This window comes from Helicoverpa armigera, chromosome 16 (genome assembly GCF_030705265.1).
Source record: "Helicoverpa armigera isolate CAAS_96S chromosome 16, ASM3070526v1, whole genome shotgun sequence".
Taxonomy (NCBI): domain Eukaryota; kingdom Metazoa; phylum Arthropoda; class Insecta; order Lepidoptera; family Noctuidae; genus Helicoverpa; species Helicoverpa armigera.
The window spans coordinates 1,778,712-1,799,446 of NC_087135.1; the positions used below are offsets into that span (position 1 = coordinate 1,778,712).

Consider the following 20,735-nt stretch of genomic DNA (forward strand, 5'->3'; position numbering starts at 1 on the left):
CGATTATTAGTTGTAGTTGTCTTGTGATCATTGTGTAGTAGTAAATAGATATCAGAAAATCTGTAAAATTTCGCTGAAGTTATTGTTCTAAGGCTGGTTTTACAGTCACGCTTTGGATAGTAACTTATATATGATTACCTATTAAAAAAACGTAAAACTAAATTGCAATTATTTTACCTTCCGAACCGTAGCAGCTATTTCTGGGATACTATTGCCTTCTAGATCTGGGGCTAGCTGAACAGCCACGGCCTGTACTTTAAGCCTCTCAGCCAAAGAACTGAAGATCTGGTGACGACCTTCAAACCCTGGTATCATTGTCAAGTACGTTTCTGTAGGGTCAAGGTCACTCTGAAAATAAAACTGGATTATTACCGACAGCATTCAATTCCAATGGAAAGTTATTCAGATATTATTGTGATACATTTTGTAAGATCATTAACCTAGAGCAAAAATAAGGACCGTGTAGTTTGTTAATTTCAAATCTATGTACAAAAGATTTTATTTCTTTAGAATAATAATTAAAAAAATCTGCATATAACACAGTTTATAATAGAAATATAATAAATTCGAGCTATCATCATCATTAAATGAGCCGAAAGGTATGCAAAGTCAATATATATGATGAGATTAATTCTTTAACCATTAACAATCTCCCCAAATAAAATAATAATTGGTATAGTTTAAAAATATAAATACCTGTGTCCCATTATTAAGCAAGGTAACCATTGGTACAATAGGATGTGATGTTTCTAAATTTTCTTCCTCGTCATCAATGTGGGTGTAAAATGCCCCTAAACCGGTACTGCTTTTTGGTTTCTCTGTTGGGGGACTTCCAATGTTCTTGAGGCTGAAATAAAGTTTGAAAAATGAATATACCTTATTGATAAATGGATTTCTTTATTTCTATTCTATTATAATATAGATCTATAGTAGCAAGGTAGTAGGTCGAGAGCTCATCTTATAATTTGGGGCAAGCTGCAAAACTGGTCCTATATTTCTTCTATGATATCTGAATTGCTGTTCCTTGTAACCTCCGAAACCTATGTCAAGAACATAACCCTCAGTACATCCAAAAACTATCAATCTTAAATAAGTCCAAAAAATATCAAACCTCGGTCATAGAAACTGGACCCAATCAGAGTCCACATACCTATAGATATAATAATCTAGATCACAACAAAGTACTAAATAGTATTTCTATCAATACCCGTACCACGTTGTGTATGAGAACTATAAAAAACTTCGTTCTCACAAAGCAATTTTCTGTAAAATTTTACGACGGACACAAAAAAGTTGCTTAGGTCAGCTTTTCCTTTATTTTTATGTCTATACAAGGATAGTTAGGCAACTATTTTATTGCGTTGTGTTTATTGACAGTAATTTTAGTAACATCTTTCATTGGTAATTCAGTAAACATTAATTAAAATCTAACCACCAGTCTTTCCAAAGACTATTGGGTTGCCCTGGTAACCGAATTGAGGAGGTCAGCTAGGCAGTCACCCCAAGTAGAACACTGGTACTATGCTGCATTAAGTTAGAAGCCGACTATGACATAACTGGCAAAAGCCTAGACAGATTTTAATTCACTAAAATTATCATCTACTTAGCCTTTTAATATGATGACAGACAATCGTCTCTTATTTGGGACACTTATTATAATTTAATCTGCATTGCGGACTGCGTATGTGTTTAAACCATATTGCAGTGGACTTAATTCTGAGGTAAACTACCTAATGCATTATGACGACTTGTACAATAATTTTGTCTTTTGATTTTAGTAAATTACTGTGATGGCTGACCCGTATTCTTCTTTTATGTTTATCTGACTTTGAAACCACAGAATGAATTTTAAGTGAATAATAATAAGCATTTTGTATTCAGAAACCTAAAGATTAATATAATACTCATTATATGATTACAAAATCTTAAAATGGATATGTTTATATTTATACGAACTTAAAGTGGTCTAGACCAAAAATGTCTCTAGGATTTCAATTCTACCTTTCTTCAAAATCAGTGAAGCAATTTTCAAATTACTCTTATCATGACTTAGGCTTACCTTTCTATTGAAAGTCGCTGCAATTTTTCTATGGGATAGTCAATTTTATATCTATTTCTGATGAGAGCTTGTAATTCTAGTAAATTCACTTCGTTCAGTTTCAAATCGTTGACAATCTTATCAGGTTCGATATCTTCAATTTTGGCTGCACCTAAAATTATAGATTTATGGGTAATGGAACTTATTAAAAACATGAAGCGATTTTTCTTTGAACAAATTGATGAAGTTTGGGGTTTGCATTTGCTTCTATCTACATTATAGACTACCAAAATAGTTATTGAGCCCTAAATTGATATAATATTGTTGACCATCATACACTCTATGATTAGTCATATTGGCTCACAAGTGATGCTACTGGATATCATTATAACGCTTGTTATTTTTGTTCATTATTATGTTTTTTTTGCCCCATTTAATACTATAATTGTACTTTGGACAATCCTTGAATAAAATCCGTAAAACACATCATGAAATGCAAATAACTAAAACTACATAGACTTATTAATTTAATAGTTTATGTACACAGTAGCACACACAGAACACAGAAAAATGGAACAAATACAAAAGGCACAGCTTATTTCATTGATTCGATTATTGATACTACGAATTCCACATTTCCCCTACTTCGTGATACTAAATACGTGTTCAATGCCCTATATTGCAGCATTGGCGATCATTGCACCGCACTTAGTACAACTAGATGCGTTAATTCCAATTGGAGAGGCGCGCGACAAACTCGGTCATGATGTCTAACATTTGTAGTGGGATGTTTAGGCTTGGTTTGATATGTTTTAGTGGTATTTTATTAGTTGTTTTGTAGATTATTATTAAGAAGAAAGTCCGGTTATCATATCATCCATGTTAAGAGGGAACTACGTCTTTCTCACTGATACAAAAGCACCACCTATCTTAATGACAAACATGTCAATCTGTTCAGCCGTTTTGGTGTGTAAGCATAAAATTTACTCAGCCGTGTAATATTAGCTCCCATAACTAGTATATTTGAACTAAAACTGCATATTTTATCAAGAAAATAATGTTGTCTACCTACTAACTGTAGTGTCTCATAAATATTTCATTTATTTAATTCCATTCGGTCTTTGCTAACGGTCATTAAAGGGCACCAACAATCATCAGCGCGTCTCTTCACAAACTTTCACATTCAAATATTTTTGAAAGATTAATTAGGCCAAGTACTCGAAACTAAAAGTTTCTCCAAAGTCAAATCACAAGTTTCTCTTAAAAAATAAAAACGACTTTATCGTAGTTTTTGCGATTTATCTGACAATTTATTTCGTTGAATTTTGGCGTCAACTATAATCCATACTCCAGACTAATTAATTATAACTAAGGTTATTGACCTCTGTCTCGAAAATTGCTTGTTTTTGTTTTGTTAAAATATGTATAGTTTTTTGTACGTCTTAAGCTCAGCTTTAATTTACAAAATAATCAGTCTGACCTTCCAAGAGCCTGGCAACAAGCATTTAAAATATTTTCTTAAATATATTGCGGTTTTATTCGTTTTTCAGAAATTACTTACCATACACGGCTAGAACCTAGAGGTATAGCCGAAATTGGTATAGCCGTTTGAACGTGTTCAAGTTTTAAACATACTCAAAAACTTCACCTTATATAATTTAATGTAAAGTGTTACCAACTTACCAAATATTTTAGCTAATTTACTGCAGTAATCATTAGCATCCGTACTGAATTCACTGGACATCACGTTGGTGTATTTTAATTTTAATCCATTTTCCATTGCATTGAATAAAGCTGTTAATTTTCGTGGATTTAATGTTTTTGCCTGAAAAGTTGAATAATATTTTCATTATTTATGATTTACTTTCCCTGTATTTCGTAGACCTCAAACAGGAGGTTCTCAGTTTTATCTGTATGTATGTTTGTGCGTGAATATCTCACGTTTGGCCGAACCGATTATGATGCGGTTTTCAGCATAGTATTTGTTATAGGCAGAAGGTTCCAAGTATATCGTTGAAGTTCTTTTTATATTTTTTGTAAAAATTTTGTCAAGTTGTAAGTGTTGCAGTTAAAAACAAATATGTATGTGATCCTCACCTCATCCAATACATTCGTTTGAACTATAAGCGCTGGGAAGCCAGTTTCTGTCCTTCCTTGACAAAGCTTTTCTAATACTGAGAAGGAAAACTCATTGCTGGCACTTTGTGAATTTGATTTTAGAATAACGAAGTGGCTGAAACATATAAAACCGTAAGTCATTTGTTTATATCATCATCATATCATTATTATTTGTTTATTGTGTGAATCAACCAGCTTCATTTCTTATCACACCTTTATACGTTAATTTTGAAAGTTGAATATTATGAGCAATACTTTGATTGAAAGTTTCAGTAACACAAAAAATCGTATGCAGCAAAATCCCCGATTCAGTCATAAATGGCAAGCGCAAGTGTCAAAGTATCATAATAAATTGAGCTGCTGACTTTTAAAGACTCAATCGAATCGTTAGATATTTCCACAAAATGTCCAATGTTGGTTTAATAAAATTCATATAGCAAAAATATTATTATAATATTAAGAAATACTGAGATAATCAATTACTTGTACTCATTTACGTATGAATAAGAACAATCGCCTATCAGAGCAACAAAAGGCTAATATTAAAATAACTTCATTTTCGTACCCCATTGTCAAAGATAGGACCATTGTGCAAACTGGCAGAATCACTAGTAATTTATCTTCAAGAATAAAAGTACCCTCATACTGCAGACTAAATAGTTGGCCGACAGTTGATCTAATGTTTTTCAAACCATACAGACAGAATTGTGTTGCTGGGGAATTTTGTTCCACCACTTTTTCTTCCCAGCAAAAACTCATAGGAATTGGTTGGGATTGGTCGGGACTGCGGGAGGTTTGGGGCTGTTGATTTTCAGCCTACTTTGAATAAATGACTTTTTATGTTTAACTTCGTTTAGCAAAAAATCTTGGTTCCAATTTTTCAGTGAGTCTGTTACCAGCTAATAACCTGATCTTTGCAAGTGCGTACTACCATTCATCGTCATACTGATTGATGAGCCTAAACAAACTATCGGCCGACTAAAAGTGTGCAGTATACCGAGTCTTAAAGCTTTAAATTTTACCTCAACTCATTACAATAGTTTTTAGACGTCACGTCAAGATTTATAACTGCAGTGGCGGTTTTATTGAACGTTTGAACGAAATCTTGTGGATTCTCATGGTTTTTGTCTTCGGCTTCAGGAGCTATGAAGATTCCTTTTATGGAACCAATTCTGGAAGCTTCTTTCAGTAGTTTGGTGCAGCCTTGCTGTGTTTGCAGGTTCTCTGTCGATATTCTTATTGTGACTCCGTATTTGTTCCAAGATCTGGAGATGATAAAGTTATGAAATAAATGAAGAAAACATTGTTTCAATTAACTAATGTTACTGAATCGTAGGAGTGGGGTAAAATTTTCCTTCTAACAAAATTTCATCAGAGTAGATCAAAACATATGAAAGATAGACTGTGTCACTACCCCAGAAACCAAAATCTTCTTACATTTACATACTCCGAAAAACCTTCAAGATCAAATCAACTTCTTTATAGTTTAACTCAAACAAGTACTGTATCACTGCACTGAACTAGTTTTCACATAAAAATTTAACTAGGTAACTACATAATAAAGGTAGTTTCTACTTACACAAACTTCGTATGCCAATATCCAGTAACTTTCAATCTTGAATGCAATACAATTTTTCTGGCTCCATTCTTGACCAGTCTGTCAGCCAGTTCGATTCCTATACCTCCTTCATCACATACCACGATGTAGACTCCAGTAGGACTGTAGTTCATTCTAAAATAAAACGTATTTATGTAAGTATACGATCTATTTTTGTTTGGTCGTTTTGAGAAGCCTGAATGTGAATAGTTCAGTCTTTAAGGAGGCACTGCTATCAATACATTATAGAGCAGAGTGAACAAAATTCATAGAACAGAATAAATAATATGAATGATTGATTTGGAATTGAAGTATATCCAGGAGAACAGGTGGCAGATGGAAACAAGCGTTCAGTCCGAAGTCAGATTTTTTATTAAATCCAATTATAACATACAATACATATTGCTTAATCAGATTACTTAGTTTCTAGAATATTAATGCTTTACTTGCGGAACGTGACATGTTATTGTATCGACGACGGTCTTAATGTGGATCAGCAAAGGCATGTCCTTACATCTCCCCCGAAAAGTATCGACAACACCTTCCCCCGTTAGGGAGAAAAAAAAAAAAAAATACAATAATAAGTCACGCTAGGTATTTTTTTTTTCCAATATTAAGAAATTACAAAAACTTATGTATACTAACAGTACCTATAATAATAATCTATGGATATTAACATTGTTATATAATAAGAAACAACGTATACAATGCAAATACATTCTTATGTTAATCAATTAGGAATTAAATAATTTTGTCAGATTTTTGTGAATGGTATATTCTTTACCATTCTTAATTATTTTTACATTTGGTGGATTATCCACTATTACCTTGTATGGTCCATTATAAATGTTATCTAACTTTGTACCGGTTTGATTTTTTACTAAAATTAAATCACCTGGTTTGTAGTTAATACTATGTATATTTTGATCAAATAGACGCTTTCTTAATATTTTGCTTTTAAATAAATTTTCTTTAGCGTCTGCATGAGCTTTCTGAAGTCTATATTTTAATTCTTTAGGATAGTCGTCAAAATTATATAATGGATCAACATTTAATTGGAGATTGCTAGGCAAATTACAGAGTTTTCCGAATACTAATTCGTATGGAGTGTATTTTGTTTCGGTATGTACCGTGGTATTAAACGAAAAACACCAAAAGGGAACCCAATCGCTCCAATTGTCTCGATTATTACTGCATTGAATTCTGAGATAAGCCCCCAAATGTTTGTGTGTGTTTTCAACTGAACCTAGTGTTTCATGATGGTAAGGAGTTGAATTTATTTTTTTTATACCTAATAATACGCATGTTTCTTTTAATACGGATGACATAAACTCCGTTCCGTTATCGGTTAAAATTTCTTGTGGGATACCGTATCGTAAAACAAAATTATTTACGAAAGTTTTTGAAACTGTAACCGTATCTTTTTGTTTTATAGGGTACGCTTCAACAAATTTTGATAATTCGCACTGTACCGTTAAGATATACTTATTATTATAATTGTCTAATTCTAGCGGGCCCATTAAATCTAAACTAACCCTATCAAAAGCGGAACTAGGTGTTGACGTTATAACCATTGGTTCCTTAACGTTCTTATTAGTATATTTCTGTAACTGACAGTTCTTACATTTTTTTACATAATTCGCCACGTCCGTAGACATGCCTGGCCAAAAATAATGTCTTTTAATGTTATTCAGCATACGATTCACCCCCGCGTGGCCACTGCTGGGTAACAGGTGAAAATCGTTGAGTATAACTTTTTTATCGTCGTCATCATAAATTCTCGTAATGCCTCTAATTACAACAAAATGAGGTATATTAAGTTGCAACCTTTTACTTTCACTTAACAAAAGTTTTATAATATTAGCATTTTTATTTTTAATGATTAGCAACTCTTTTATAGCTAATCTTTTACAAAATTGACTTAGATCCCTCGCTAACACCTCTACGGTCGATAACGATCGGGAGTCTAAATATATCGCAGAATGCGATGGAACAAAAATACAAAGCTTTGCATTTGATAAAATATTATCCTTATTCTTCAAAACTTTCTCCTTTAAATTAGAAAAAACAAGTTCTACTATTTCGTCAGGTTTTTTGAGTATCTCCACAGCGAATGGTTGATCAGACCTGTGCGCTGTGGATGTCTCATTTTCTGACCCATCATTACTACGAGTCAATACAAGATTTTTACGTTGATTTCTTGTTAAAACATTGACGACGTGTTCCTGCATGTTTTTTAGGTCCTGGCTCGTTATAGGAATTCGACTCAATGCGTCTGCAGCCACATTGGTTCGACCTGGAACGTATTCTACCTCAAAGTCATATTCTTCTAGGTACAACCGAAATTTCGTTAGCCTACTAGACGGTTCTTTTAAATTAAACAAATAGACAAGAGGTCTATGGTCAGTGTAGATTTTAAACTTTCTGCCATATAAATAAGGTCTGAAATGGTTGACCGCCCAAACTATTGCAAGTAATTCTAATTCTATTACTGGATATCTTGTCTCGGCAGGTTTTAAATTACGACTAGCGTATGCAACCACTTTTCCATTGCTATTTGATAATATTGCGCCTAAGCCTATTTTTGATGCGTCTGTTTGCAATTTAAATATATTTTTTTCTGTAAAATCAGGATACTCTAAAATTGGAGGGTTAATAAGTGCTGATTTTAATTCTTCGAATGCCGATTGACATTCAGGTGACCAAATGAACTTTGCACCTTTTTTACACAGTGCATTCATCGGATATACAATATCCGCAAAACGAGGTATAAATCGTCTATAATAATTGGCAAACGCGACAAAACGCTTGACGTCATCAGCGCATGCCGGTGTCGGATACTTGTGCATCGTTTCAATTTTTGCTGGATCAGGAAAAATACCATCCGATGTTATTTTATGACCTAAGTACACGATTTCATGTCTTAAAAATTCGCATTTAATTGGGTTCAGTTTTAAATTCACTTCTCTTAAACGGTTTAATACACTAATAAGATTTTTGTTATGATGCGTTAACGATCTGCCTATCACGACGCAGTCATCTAAGTAAATAAAACATTTCTTGTAATTAAGGCCGGCCATTGCTATGGTCATAAGCCTTGAAAATACACTAGGACTTGTTTTGAGACCCATAGGACAACGCTTCATTTGGTATTGTTTACCAGTCGTAAAAGCTGTACATTTACGCGAACCTGGTTCTAAAGAAAGCTGATACATTTTATTTACGCTGAATGAAGTGTATTTTCTAGAGTTTTCATTAAGAGATAGTTGGTAGTAACTTTGAGAAAGATCCAATTTTGAGAAATAAATACTACCTGATAAGGAATCTAATATCTCAGTTATATTGGGTAATGGGAATTTGTCGTCTTGAATTTTGTTATTTAGATGACGGTAATCAATTACAAGCCTCCATTTCTTTTCGTTTGTTTTATCTGCCTTTTTAGGCACAAGCAATACTGGGCTTGACCATTCGGATGTGGTTTCTTCAATAATATCATTTTTTAACATATCCTGGATTTGTTTTTCAACTTCGTTTTTAAGCGAGTGTGGGATTCTGTAAGGTTTAACGTAAACCGGAGTAACATTATCTTTTAAAGTAATAGAGTGTTCTAATAAATTTGTCACTGATAACTTGTCTCCTGGCAAGTGAAAAACATCAGTGTATTTTGCGCATATATTCTCTATACTTATTTGTTCTTCTTTATTCATATAACTCAAGTCAAGTAAGGAAAAAAGTTTTTTAACGCGGTTTGCAGAAGGATTCTCTTCTGTAAATTTACACACGTCAAATGTGTTAAGAGAATAAATACATAAAGTTGATAAATCGACAGTAATCTCTTCTTCTTTTGTATTTAAAACTCTCACGGGAATAACATTATTAACTGGTTTTGCAATTAACCCCGCTATAAAAACTCCCGAGTCAATTTCCTTCGCCAAAACAACAACGTCTTCAGAAAATTGACAAGGGATATGTCTTATCACTTCACAACGGGGTGGGATAACTTGACGAAACCTGTTGTCACATTCAAAACTTATAGAAATTGTCTCATTATAATTTGATAAGGTCATGGTCATCTTATTATAATTAACGACGGCTCCATACCGCTTCAAAAAATCATGACCTAGTATACCATCAGTAGGACAGTTTAAATTCTTAAAAACGTAAAACTGTTGATTAAATACTATACCATTATGAACTAAATCTAAATATACGTAGCCCTCTGACACTAACTGTCCACTTATGCCTTTTATAACTATCTTATTGTAACAAAGTTTACTTATTAAATACTCATTCAACCATTCATATTTTAAAGTGCATATAGTAGCACCGCTATCTACTAAAAAAGTCGCACAATTAGCTGAAATTACGTTAAGTGAAACTACATTACTTTTACTATAGCTTAAAACATTATTATCATTCATTAGAGGAACGAAAAAACTCATTGCTCATAGTTGGTTCATTTATTGTTGGTTCTTGCGACTCTTGCGAAACAACCTGAACACGTGAGTGTTCACTGCTTCTCGGAAAATATTGCACGCCTGCAGGTGTCCGAAGAAATCCGAAACCTCGACCGCGTGCTGTCCCACGGTTGCTTCCGCGCATGTACCTATTGTTGTAATTGGATGGTGCAATATTTTGATCTTGCCTATTATCTGATGGGTTATTGTATCTATAATTTTTAAATCCCCTATTTATATACGTATTGCCTCGTCTATAGTAAGGCCGGTTTTGAATGGAAGGATTTCTAAAGTTCAGGATGTGATCTTCTTTTGGTAATAACGTATGCTCATCTATTGCTGTACGGATAGCTTCTGGCAATGACGTAAACTGGCGAGAAGCTACTATGGTACTTAGCCGCGTATTATTCAAACCGTCTGAAAAACGTTTAATTGCTAACTTTTCATTAATGGGACGTAATATGTTAAACTTAGAGTCATCTCCATCAGCCTGCGCTATAGTTAAGTCAACGAATAGTTTTTCCAATTCATTGCCAAACTGCTCAATAGACCGACGCTCCTGATTACTATTTAAAATTTGAGATTGGATAGCTGCTGCTGATTTCTTTTGTATTAAATATGTACGCATATCGGTAATCAAACTGTCTATAGTTGCATATGAAGATTTTAGTCGGAGTTTCGCACCCTCAGACAATCGAGTCTTTAAAACAAACTCTATTAGTAGGTTTTTGGTGTTATCCGTGATCATTGAACTGTATAATTGGATACCATCTATCAAACGCTTAGTGTCTTGTTCCTTATCAGTCATTATGGGTAAAAGTGCAATAGCTGTTTTTAAATTAAATGATTCTGTAGCCATCTTTGATGATTTCGAAGTTATATTACATAAACTAATGATCTTATTATAACAAATATGTATATTATTTATGATAGAGTTAATTGTCTTTAAACTATCAGAACTTAATTCAGAGTTTTCAATTTTTCTTTGCACCTCAAGCAAAATACACTCCAACTTACAATATTCCGATTGAGCTAGTAAAACTTTTTGTTCTGCTGTATCGGATGTCTGTCTCCGTACAGGACCGATTTTTATAAGATAATCCTTAATTTCTTTCAATTTGCTTGATATAGATAGCAACTCGTTTAAAGTCATTACAAAAGATACTTAGCTCATAGTTATTTAGTGAATTTACTAACTTATAGGCAACTGAATACTTAACTATGCATAATTAAATAAAATAATGAAACCTGATACAAAGGAGCGACTTGCTAGCGACGACGGAGACTCCGAGGCTTGAGGTGACAGTTTCGCTGGATGTGGTGCTGACTCCGCTGCCGGGACAATCCCTGGACTCCGCTGGTACTGGGCCGGGCTATACCCTGGACTCCGTGGGCCGGGACATTCCCTGGACTCCGCTGGTACTGGGCCGGGCTATACCCTGGACTCCGTGGGCCGGGCAAATCCCTGGACACCTCGTTCTAAACCGTCGATGTTGCTTGGGGTTGAGAAACAACACTAAATGTACTGGCGTTGAGTTCTCTTCTTAAGACTTTTACTGCGCTTTTTTGGCACTTTTTCGCGATGAAATAAAGTGCTCCGAGAAGTAAAACAATCAGTATTATAATCAAAAGAATTTTCTCAATACTGATCAGTGGTCCAAAGTCTTGACTGGTGCTGGCATTGGCTTTACCGTTTGCATTTTGAGCTATTACAACTTCTTCTTTTGAATAAGATTTTCCCATCTTCTTTCTTGAAGTTTTTTTTTTTTTCTGCTTCTTTCTTGTATTTAAATTGTTTCTTCTTTCTTGATGTTTCTTTTTTTTTGATGTTTCTTCTTTCTTGATGTTTCTTCTTTCTTGATGTTTCTTCAATTCAGAATTTTTCTTCATTCAGGTTGTCTTAATTTTTGGTTGTTATTTCTGTAATTCGTTTTATATAGCAGGGTCGCCATGAAGTATATCCAGGAGAACAGGTGGCAGATGGAAACAAGCGTTCAGTCCGAAGTCAGATTTTTTATTAAATCCAATTATAACATACAATACATATTGCTTAATCAGATTACTTAGTTTCTAGAATATTAATGCTTTACTTGCGGAACGTGACATGTTATTGTATCGACGACGGTCTTAATGTGGATCAGCAAAGGCATGTCCTTACAGAATATTTCTTTAAATTCAATTTAAATAATGACATAACTTATTCATGCTTTATGTAAGAATTTGATGATCGAACAATAAAAATTCCGTTTAAATATAAAACCGATTCGAAATGAAAGCTGTAATAAATTTCCATCGCCATTTCATTCTATCAATCACAAAAATATTTTAAAGATAGAGTTGTAAATATACTTTTCTTCAGAAATACATCAACTATGGTATTATCGTAGTCATTTTATGAAAGGTCATAAGAATAAAAGAGTCCTATTGACTATTACAAATAAATATTTATTTGACGTCAAATACAGAACAAGTGAAAGTCGATAGACTCTTGACTTAGGCCTTACATAACAGTTATAAAGTTAAACGATCATAGAAGTTTAAAATATAAACTTCATTCATTAAAGATGAGGTTAAGTTTATAATTGCATAACATTCTACACATAATAAAACATCTCATTAATACAACATTACCTAATTGTTCATTAATGTCTCACATTTCAATATTGGTTGTTTGAACTTTTAAATGATAGACAGACAACTTCGACGTCTGACAGTCAAGTTTGGATAAATTCAAAAATAATAAATAACACTCTGCACTGCAGAATGTAGGGTGCATACTATACTTTACTTTGTCATAGTTTGTATATAGTATCCCTCCAAGTAAGACACACATCGAACAAGACGAGGTAATTCCGAATCATAGTGACTCAAAAATATCGGTGACAACTTTACAGTTACGTTTGATACAGACTTTGTAAAAATGTTAAAATATAAATAAGCACGTAAGTGAGTGGCCAAATTGGTACTTACTTCGGCGCCACATCAAATCCTTGCTTCATAATTTCTGGACTCCTCATTCTTATCAAAACTTTGCCCACGTGTTTACTAGATGAAAGTAACCTGAATGCCCTTGAAATATCATTTGGTAGATATTCTACCCTAGTGATTGGTCTCACAATGCCTGTTGCTATACCTTCGGTTATTAATCGTTGAAGGATCTGTAAGAAATCGTTACATAGATACTTGTGGAAGAACTAAGAAATAAGAAAAGACTATTACAAATAATATGAGAAATAAAGAATAAGGAAAAAGTATTAGTTAGCATGTAGGTTGAAAATAGAAGCATTTTCATATGGCTATTTATTTAACCTTTAAGTATGGACGTGGAGTCGGGATATTGTCATTTTTATCACTTTTGTATTTCATACTATTAAACTTAAGAAAATTTGTTAGAAAATACGTCAATGTAAAAGCATCTTTGTTAGATTTGTCCAAAAAATACTTTCGCAGCGCAAACAACCACTTTTGTTGGTAGATTAATTACTTTTACAAAGGTGGATGACCTTAGAGAGAAGGAGCTTGAGAAAATAAAACCTTTTGAAAATAACACTGTTTTTGAGTTTATACTTATTAAAAGAACTAAAAGATCTAATATAATATATCTATTTAGTATATAAGTTATAAATAAACACTCTTTATTAACATACATAATTTACTGCCACCAAGTTTTTTCTCCCTTACCTTTTTATCCTTCACGTTCTCCGGTCTAAATATACTAGAAAAGTCTACAGCCATATAAGACCTATCCCTCTCCAGGAAAGACATGCCAATATCTCGATTTTCATTCACATCATAAGTGCTGAGATCTAAAAAGCAGCCGAGAAATCCGACACACTTCATCGCAGCCTAAAACGAAAATAAATATTAGTATCCTGCCACTTACACCTGTTAAGATTCTTATTTTGGGGTCCCTATAAATAATGAAATCTGATACTGGGTACTGGCTGGGATTTGAACATCTTTCGGGATCGTTGAAGCTAGTGAAAAGCCAAAAAGTCTGACATCCAGTGTAACGAGAGATAGGTATTGGGCTATACAGTTAACTGGGTTGAGGAGGTCAGATAGGCTATCGCTTCATGTAAAACATTGGTACTCAGAAGCTGTCATTTAGACTTGTCGGGGATCCCAAAATAGTTGGGAAAATGCTTGGCAAATAATGATGCTCGATGAATTAGTTCGATATAACTTACCTCCCGCAGATATCCACTAGTACAATTAATGACTAAATCACAAGTTTTATTTTTGGAATTATATTTTATCATCGTCAGGAACGAATCGTCACGAGAATAGCCGATATTGTTCTCTGAAATAACAAATGAATTTTAATAAATAAAACATTATTTTCAATTTAAACACAATATTTTCAATTTAGACAACCAAACAAACTGTGTATTTAGCTTTATAATTAATGAATAGAATATAGTCACCCCCGCATTATTATCTAACTATAGCATACAGTTTGCTATAACAAAAAAAAAACAAATACAGGTATAAACAGAGTTGACATTTAACAATATTGTTTTGGCTATTCGAAACCTCTCCAAAATCCTTAATTCCAATAGTAAGGAGTTTGTTTACATTCCATCATGCTATCCAATTCCCGATTTGGAAATGTCGATAGGAAATTGAAACGATAATGTACAGTTGTCATAGTAACGCCGATTTCTGATTCCTGTATAACGTGAGATCAATTTCATCTTGACATCAATACAACAACCCTTTGGAAAACAGTAAATACAGTTGGTACTGTATGTTGTGTTCAAAACAAATGAACGTTCGTGTCTTTTCGACACCGTGAGGTTATAGAGTTCCCGATTTTTGGGAGGTGAACGTGTGGCCGAAGGCAACACGTTGAGGCCCATTGAGACTTACTAAAATAGTGACACATAATGATTGTTATTTTATTTGTTTTTGGAAACAGCCATTAAAAATATTTTTCACGGTATAAGAGGCAACAAGGTTTTATTATTTTGAGCATTTTGTAACTATTTGATTGAAATTCAGTATTAACTAAAAAAACATTATCATTTATTGATATCTGTATATTTGAAGTACTCACCATCAAGTTTAGGAAACAGTCGAAGTAGCATGTTTTTCTTTGGAACACTGCTGACAGTTGTAAACACAGTACATTCCATAGACAAGCATATTGCTATCACAGCTTGTCCTAATGCCCCAGCTCCGCCCGTCACGAAAACCGTTCGATGTTTTGATAGATTCCCCTTTAAAACCTGCAAAGAACACCTTATTGCTAAAGAAATAAAGTCTAGAATCAAATAACGCGTGAATGTAGTGTCATGTTCGGTATAAGCGAGTTTCTGTTTTAGAAATTATCGGAATAGATTTGGGTTATGTTTTTATTAAATTAAGAACGTTTTCTATGAAAATATCCAGTAATTAAAGGGTCGGATAAAGTGCAAGTCGGGTCTCTGTAGAGTTAACTGTATGCCGCGGTTCTTCTTGCTTTAATGCGTTCTTAAAATAAAAAGCCGTGGGACGCCGGCTTAGAATTGCGCTCCCCCCAAATCATCCCGTGGGTGTCGTAAGAGGCGACTAAGGGACAAACCGGAGGTCGGGCAGCAGCGTCCTCCGCGTACTGCACATCCTCACTGCGATCGCCAACCCGCCTACCAAGCGTGGCGATTAAAGGCAACTACCCCCCTTATGAAAAGCACAGAAACCAGGCCCCCAGTCCCCGGCAGCTCCGCTATCCCTGGCGCGGGTAGCGGTCAAGGTAACGGCGGAGCAGGGGGTGCTAAGAATCTCCGGAAGAGATCCGGCTACCCACCCCCACGACGACTGGCCCTGGTAACACACAACATACGCACATTGAGGACTGACGAAAAGATATGCGAGCTGGAAGAGGAGTTGAGCAAGTTACATTGGGACATTATAGGGTTATGCGAAGTCCGTAGAGAGGGAGAGGACACCGTAACCCTGAAGTCTGGTAACTTGCTCTACTACCGGGAGGGCGACCAAAAGTCCCAAGGTGGTGTCGGGTTTCTCGTTCACAAGTCCCTCGTAAACAACATAACAACCATCGACAGTGTGTCGAACAGGGTGATATACCTAATACTCAGAATATCTGAAAGATATTCGTTGAAGGTCATTCAGGTATACGCACCGACCTCGTCACACTCCGATGATGAGGTGGAGACTATGTATGAGGACGTAAGTAGGGCCATACATAGTTCCAAAACCCACTTCACTGTTGTTATGGGGGACTTTAACGCTAGGTTGGGCAAGAAGAGCGGTGATGAGTTGAGAGTGGGGCAATTTGGATATGGGCAACGGAACCCTAGGGGACAGAGGCTGGCCGACTTTCTGGAGAAAGAGGAACTCTTCATGATGAACTCTTTCTTCCAGAAGCCGCCTCACAGGAAATGGACCTGGTTGAGTCCCGATGGTTTCACGAGAAACGAGATAGACTTCTTCATGACCGACAAGAAACGGATATTCAGCGATGTCTCTGTGATCAACAGGGTAAAAACCGGTAGCGATCACCGAATCGTAAGAGCCTCGCTGAATATCAATGTTAAACTTGAAAGGTCCAGTCTGATGAAGTCTACGCTCCGACCTACTCGGTCCCATATTCAAAACCCGGAAAGCTTTCAACTCGAGCTCTCTAATCGCTTTGCTTGCCTCGAGAACTTAGTGTCAGTGGACGAGATCAACGACGGACTAGTGGAAACTGTCCGCACGGTAGGGTCTAAGTTTTTTAGACCCTGCCGTAAAGATAGACCTCAGAAACTAACCGAGCAAACCTTAAACCTCATGGCTGAACGACGCTTGCTACAGTTGCAGTCTTCCCACGATGCGAAGTCATATAGGCAGCTCAATAGACAAATATCCAAGTCCTTGCGACACGATCTGCGTCTCTTTAATACGAATCGTGTTAAAGAGACCATACAGCGAAACCAAGGCTCCAAAGTGTTCGCAAAGGACAAGTCTATTGGGCAAAGCCAGATGACTAAGCTGAAACGGGAGGATGGCAGCATAGCGTCGACCAAGGCAGAGGTATTAGGCGAGATCGAGTGGTTCTATGGACAGTTATACACTTCGGTCGCAAAGTCCGTTGACAGCTTGGCAGGAGATCCAAGAGCCAAGCTGTCCCGACATTATACCGAAGATATCCCGGACATCAGTCTGTACGAGATTAGGATGGCCCTGAAGCAGCTTAAGAACAACAAGGCGCCGGGTGAGGACGGAATCACTTCAGAGCTTCTGAGAGCGGGTGGAACACCGGTACTTAAAGTCCTCCAGAAGCTCTTTAACTCCGTCCTGTCCGAGGGCAAAACGCCTGAAGCATGGAGCAGGGGTGGGGTGGTGTTGTTCTTCAAAAAAGGTGACAACAGCTTATTGAAGAACTACAGACCCATCACACTTCTAAGCCATGTTTATAAGCTGTTTTCAAGGGTTATCACGAACCGTCTCGAACACAGGCTTGATGACTTCCAGCCTCCCGAACAAGCCGGTTTCCGAAGAGGCTTTAGTACCATAGACCACATCCATACGCTGCGGCAAGTTATACAGAAGACCGAGGAGTATAACTTGCCATTATGCTTAGCGTTTGTGGACTATGAGAAAGCCTTCGATTCGGTGGAAACATGGGCGGTACTTGAGTCACTCCAACGATGCCATATTGACTATCGGTACATCGAGGTGTTGAAGTGTTTGTATGATAACGCCACCATGTCGGTCCGAGTACAGGAGCATAGCACGAAGCCGATTCCATTGAGAAGAGGCGTAAGACAGGGGGACGTTATCTCCCCGAAACTGTTTACCGCCGCAATGGAAGACGCCTTCAAGCTCCTGGAATGGCAAGGACTTGGCATCAACATCAACGGCGAATACATCACTCACCTTCGGTTTGCCGACGACATCGTAGTCATGGCAAAGTCGATGGAGGAACTCAGTATGATGCTCGAAGGCCTCGACCGAGTTTCACAACGGGTGGGCCTGAAAATGAACATGGACAAGACGAAAGTTATGTCAAATGTCCATGTTGAGCCCACCCCAGTCTCTGTTGGAAGCTCGGTACTCGAAGTTGTTGACTCATATATCTACCTAGGACAAGTAGTCCAATTAGGTAGGTCCAACTTCGAGAAAGAGGTCAACCGCCGAATCCAACTCGGCTGGGCAGCGTTCGGGAAACTACGCAATGTCTTTTCGTCCGACATACCTCAGTGCCTCAAGACGAAAGTCTTCAACCAATGTGTGTTACCAGTGATGACTTACGGCACCGAAACGTGGTCACTCACTATCGGCCTCATCTCAAAGCTCAAAGTCGCTCAACGAGCTATGGAGAGGGCTATGCTCGGTGTTTCTCTACGTGATCGAATCCGAAACGAGGAGATCCGTAGACGAACCAAAGTCACCGATATAGCCCACCGGATTAGCAAGTTGAAGTGGCAATGGGCAGGCCATATTGCTCGCAGAGCAGATGGCCGATGGGGCCGAAAAGTGCTGGAGTGGAGACCACGGACTAGCAAGCGCAGCGTAGGACGTCCACCAACGAGGTGGACAGACGACCTTATAAAGGTCGCCGGAAGACGCTGGATGCAGGTCGCTTCCAACAGGTATCTGTGGAGATCAAAGGGGGAGGCCTATGTTCAGCAGTGGACGTCCTATGGCTGAGATGATGATGATGAAAATAAAAAGTAGTAGGTATTATATTATTTATGTCAAATTGAACCTATCTGCCGGTGGGGCCCATCAGGTCCGAAGGGTCTAAGAAGGAACATGGTGGGTTTTAGTCAGTAAGGGTGCCCTTCTTCAGGCTGCAACCACAGTGGGATTCATTTGATTTCCCACCAAAAAAAGGCTATTATATTATATACCAAATATTTACCTAAATTAAATGGATTTAGTAGATTTGGCATAAAAGCACAACAGACAGATTTCCTTTCACATTTACAATATTACGTACGGATTAAACGCAAGTCCACAGATGCTTCTCAAGTTTACGCATTCAGTAACTGTTTGTACATACATACATGTTATATTTCCCTATGTATATGCAGTAAGTATCTCGGGAGTAAAATGAACCCATTTAAATGAATATTTTATCAAACAGAATCCTACTTATATTCGTAGCTTCCGACGTTCACTTTCTTTTAGACGTTTGTCTTGTAAAGATCTTATTTTCTTGTCTTTATACTATCTAGATGATGTTAATTTATGTATGTGTTTCTTTGAAGGTAGGATGTTTTATTAAATTGTATATACTGATGTGGTTTAGTTGTGGGTGGCTGTTTTCCTTTCAGAAAATGTTACAATGTTTAATTATTAACAGAGTTTAAAATAGGAGGAGATTTTGGTGTGCTAGTGTCAGTCGCTTTTGTGTTTAAATTCGGGAAATGTTAGGTTTAATTAAAATGAATACTGAATGTGTTAAATGTTATCAGATAACTAACTTTAGCCGGCGGTTTTACCCGCGTACAAAAGGTAATTTTAGCCTTCATTAATAAATAGGCTACGTAACAATGAAATAATTTTGCAAATGAGTCCATTAGTTTTTAAGATTTTTAAGTATTCAGCTTAATAATATTGGTTTACATTTTTATTCCTCGGACGTTTGATTCAAAGTAAAAGTTTCATACATAGGATTGATATAGATTTTTATCGATGGGACGATTAAAATTAGAAGTTGGATAAGAGGATATTTGTTTTTTAACCTAAAGATCGATCTGTGTGACTGTCACTAGCCACGAGCTCTTCAATGAACTATTAACAAATTGAAGAACACAAAATGATACTAAAACACTTACTAAGCAATAATAAGCTAGCGCGAATGGCAGTGGTACGGTTGCAGCGTCTTGCAATGTCCAGTGATCTGGTACCGGCCACAGGAGTGTCGAGTCTGCTTCAACAGTACTGCTCAATGCACCACCAGGAACTAAGCCCATTACCCTGTCACCACTGTGAAGAAATAATTGTTCGATTCAAAGTCAAAGGTTTTATTTCTTACATACTCGTGCTTAAGAAACGGATTAAAACTTCAGGAGAAAAAACGCCTAGGTACTTTTGAATCCTACGATTTAAAAAAATAACGCTTTTCCTGACGGGTCTACCCGCGCCCCCACTAAACTACTTCAACTGGGTTAAAAGCATATCCTTTCTTAAGTTTACATTATCTGGAGACCCATTTAGATCGGTTCAGTAGTTTTGGCATGAAAGTGTAACAGACAGATATACTGACAGAGTTACCTTTTAACTTATCAATTACCTTTAATAATTTATCAATTCGTATTCTGTCGTATAAAGTCAAAACTATTACACAATACTACTAATACTGTATCCTAAGTGTTCAAGTGAAGTTTAGTTTGAAAACCAAAGACTTTAGAATACAAGTAAGATCGCAGTGGAAGCTAAAAACTTACTCTCTATCGATTCCACTGAAGTCCATCCCGAAACATTGTTTATCTTCCCTGTTATTGCTTACTGCTTTTTGTACGTCTTTCAGAGATATGCCAGCATAAGAAACCTAAAAGTATACGGAGGAAAAAAAATATAAAAATGGTTA

The 20,735-nt window shown here is 36.3% G+C and overlaps 1 protein-coding gene across 1 annotated transcript in view; it reads right to left on the reverse strand.

Moving 5' to 3' along the window:
* LOC110369798 (fatty acid synthase) overlaps positions 1-20,735 on the reverse strand; it is a 43,424-nt gene that overhangs the window by 1,425 nt on the left and 21,264 nt on the right. The window contains exons 26-38 of the mRNA XM_064038426.1: positions 20,593-20,696; positions 19,981-20,131; positions 15,270-15,441; positions 14,401-14,513; positions 13,892-14,056; positions 13,181-13,368; positions 5,736-5,888; positions 5,179-5,421; positions 4,136-4,271; positions 3,722-3,863; positions 2,060-2,210; positions 697-847; positions 178-348 (exon numbers count right to left, since the gene is read on the reverse strand). Of these exons, the coding sequence (XP_063894496.1) occupies positions 178-348; positions 697-847; positions 2,060-2,210; positions 3,722-3,863; positions 4,136-4,271; positions 5,179-5,421; positions 5,736-5,888; positions 13,181-13,368; positions 13,892-14,056; positions 14,401-14,513; positions 15,270-15,441; positions 19,981-20,131; positions 20,593-20,696 (2,040 nt within the window). The remainder of the gene's footprint in view (positions 1-177; positions 349-696; positions 848-2,059; positions 2,211-3,721; positions 3,864-4,135; positions 4,272-5,178; positions 5,422-5,735; positions 5,889-13,180; positions 13,369-13,891; positions 14,057-14,400; positions 14,514-15,269; positions 15,442-19,980; positions 20,132-20,592; positions 20,697-20,735) is intronic.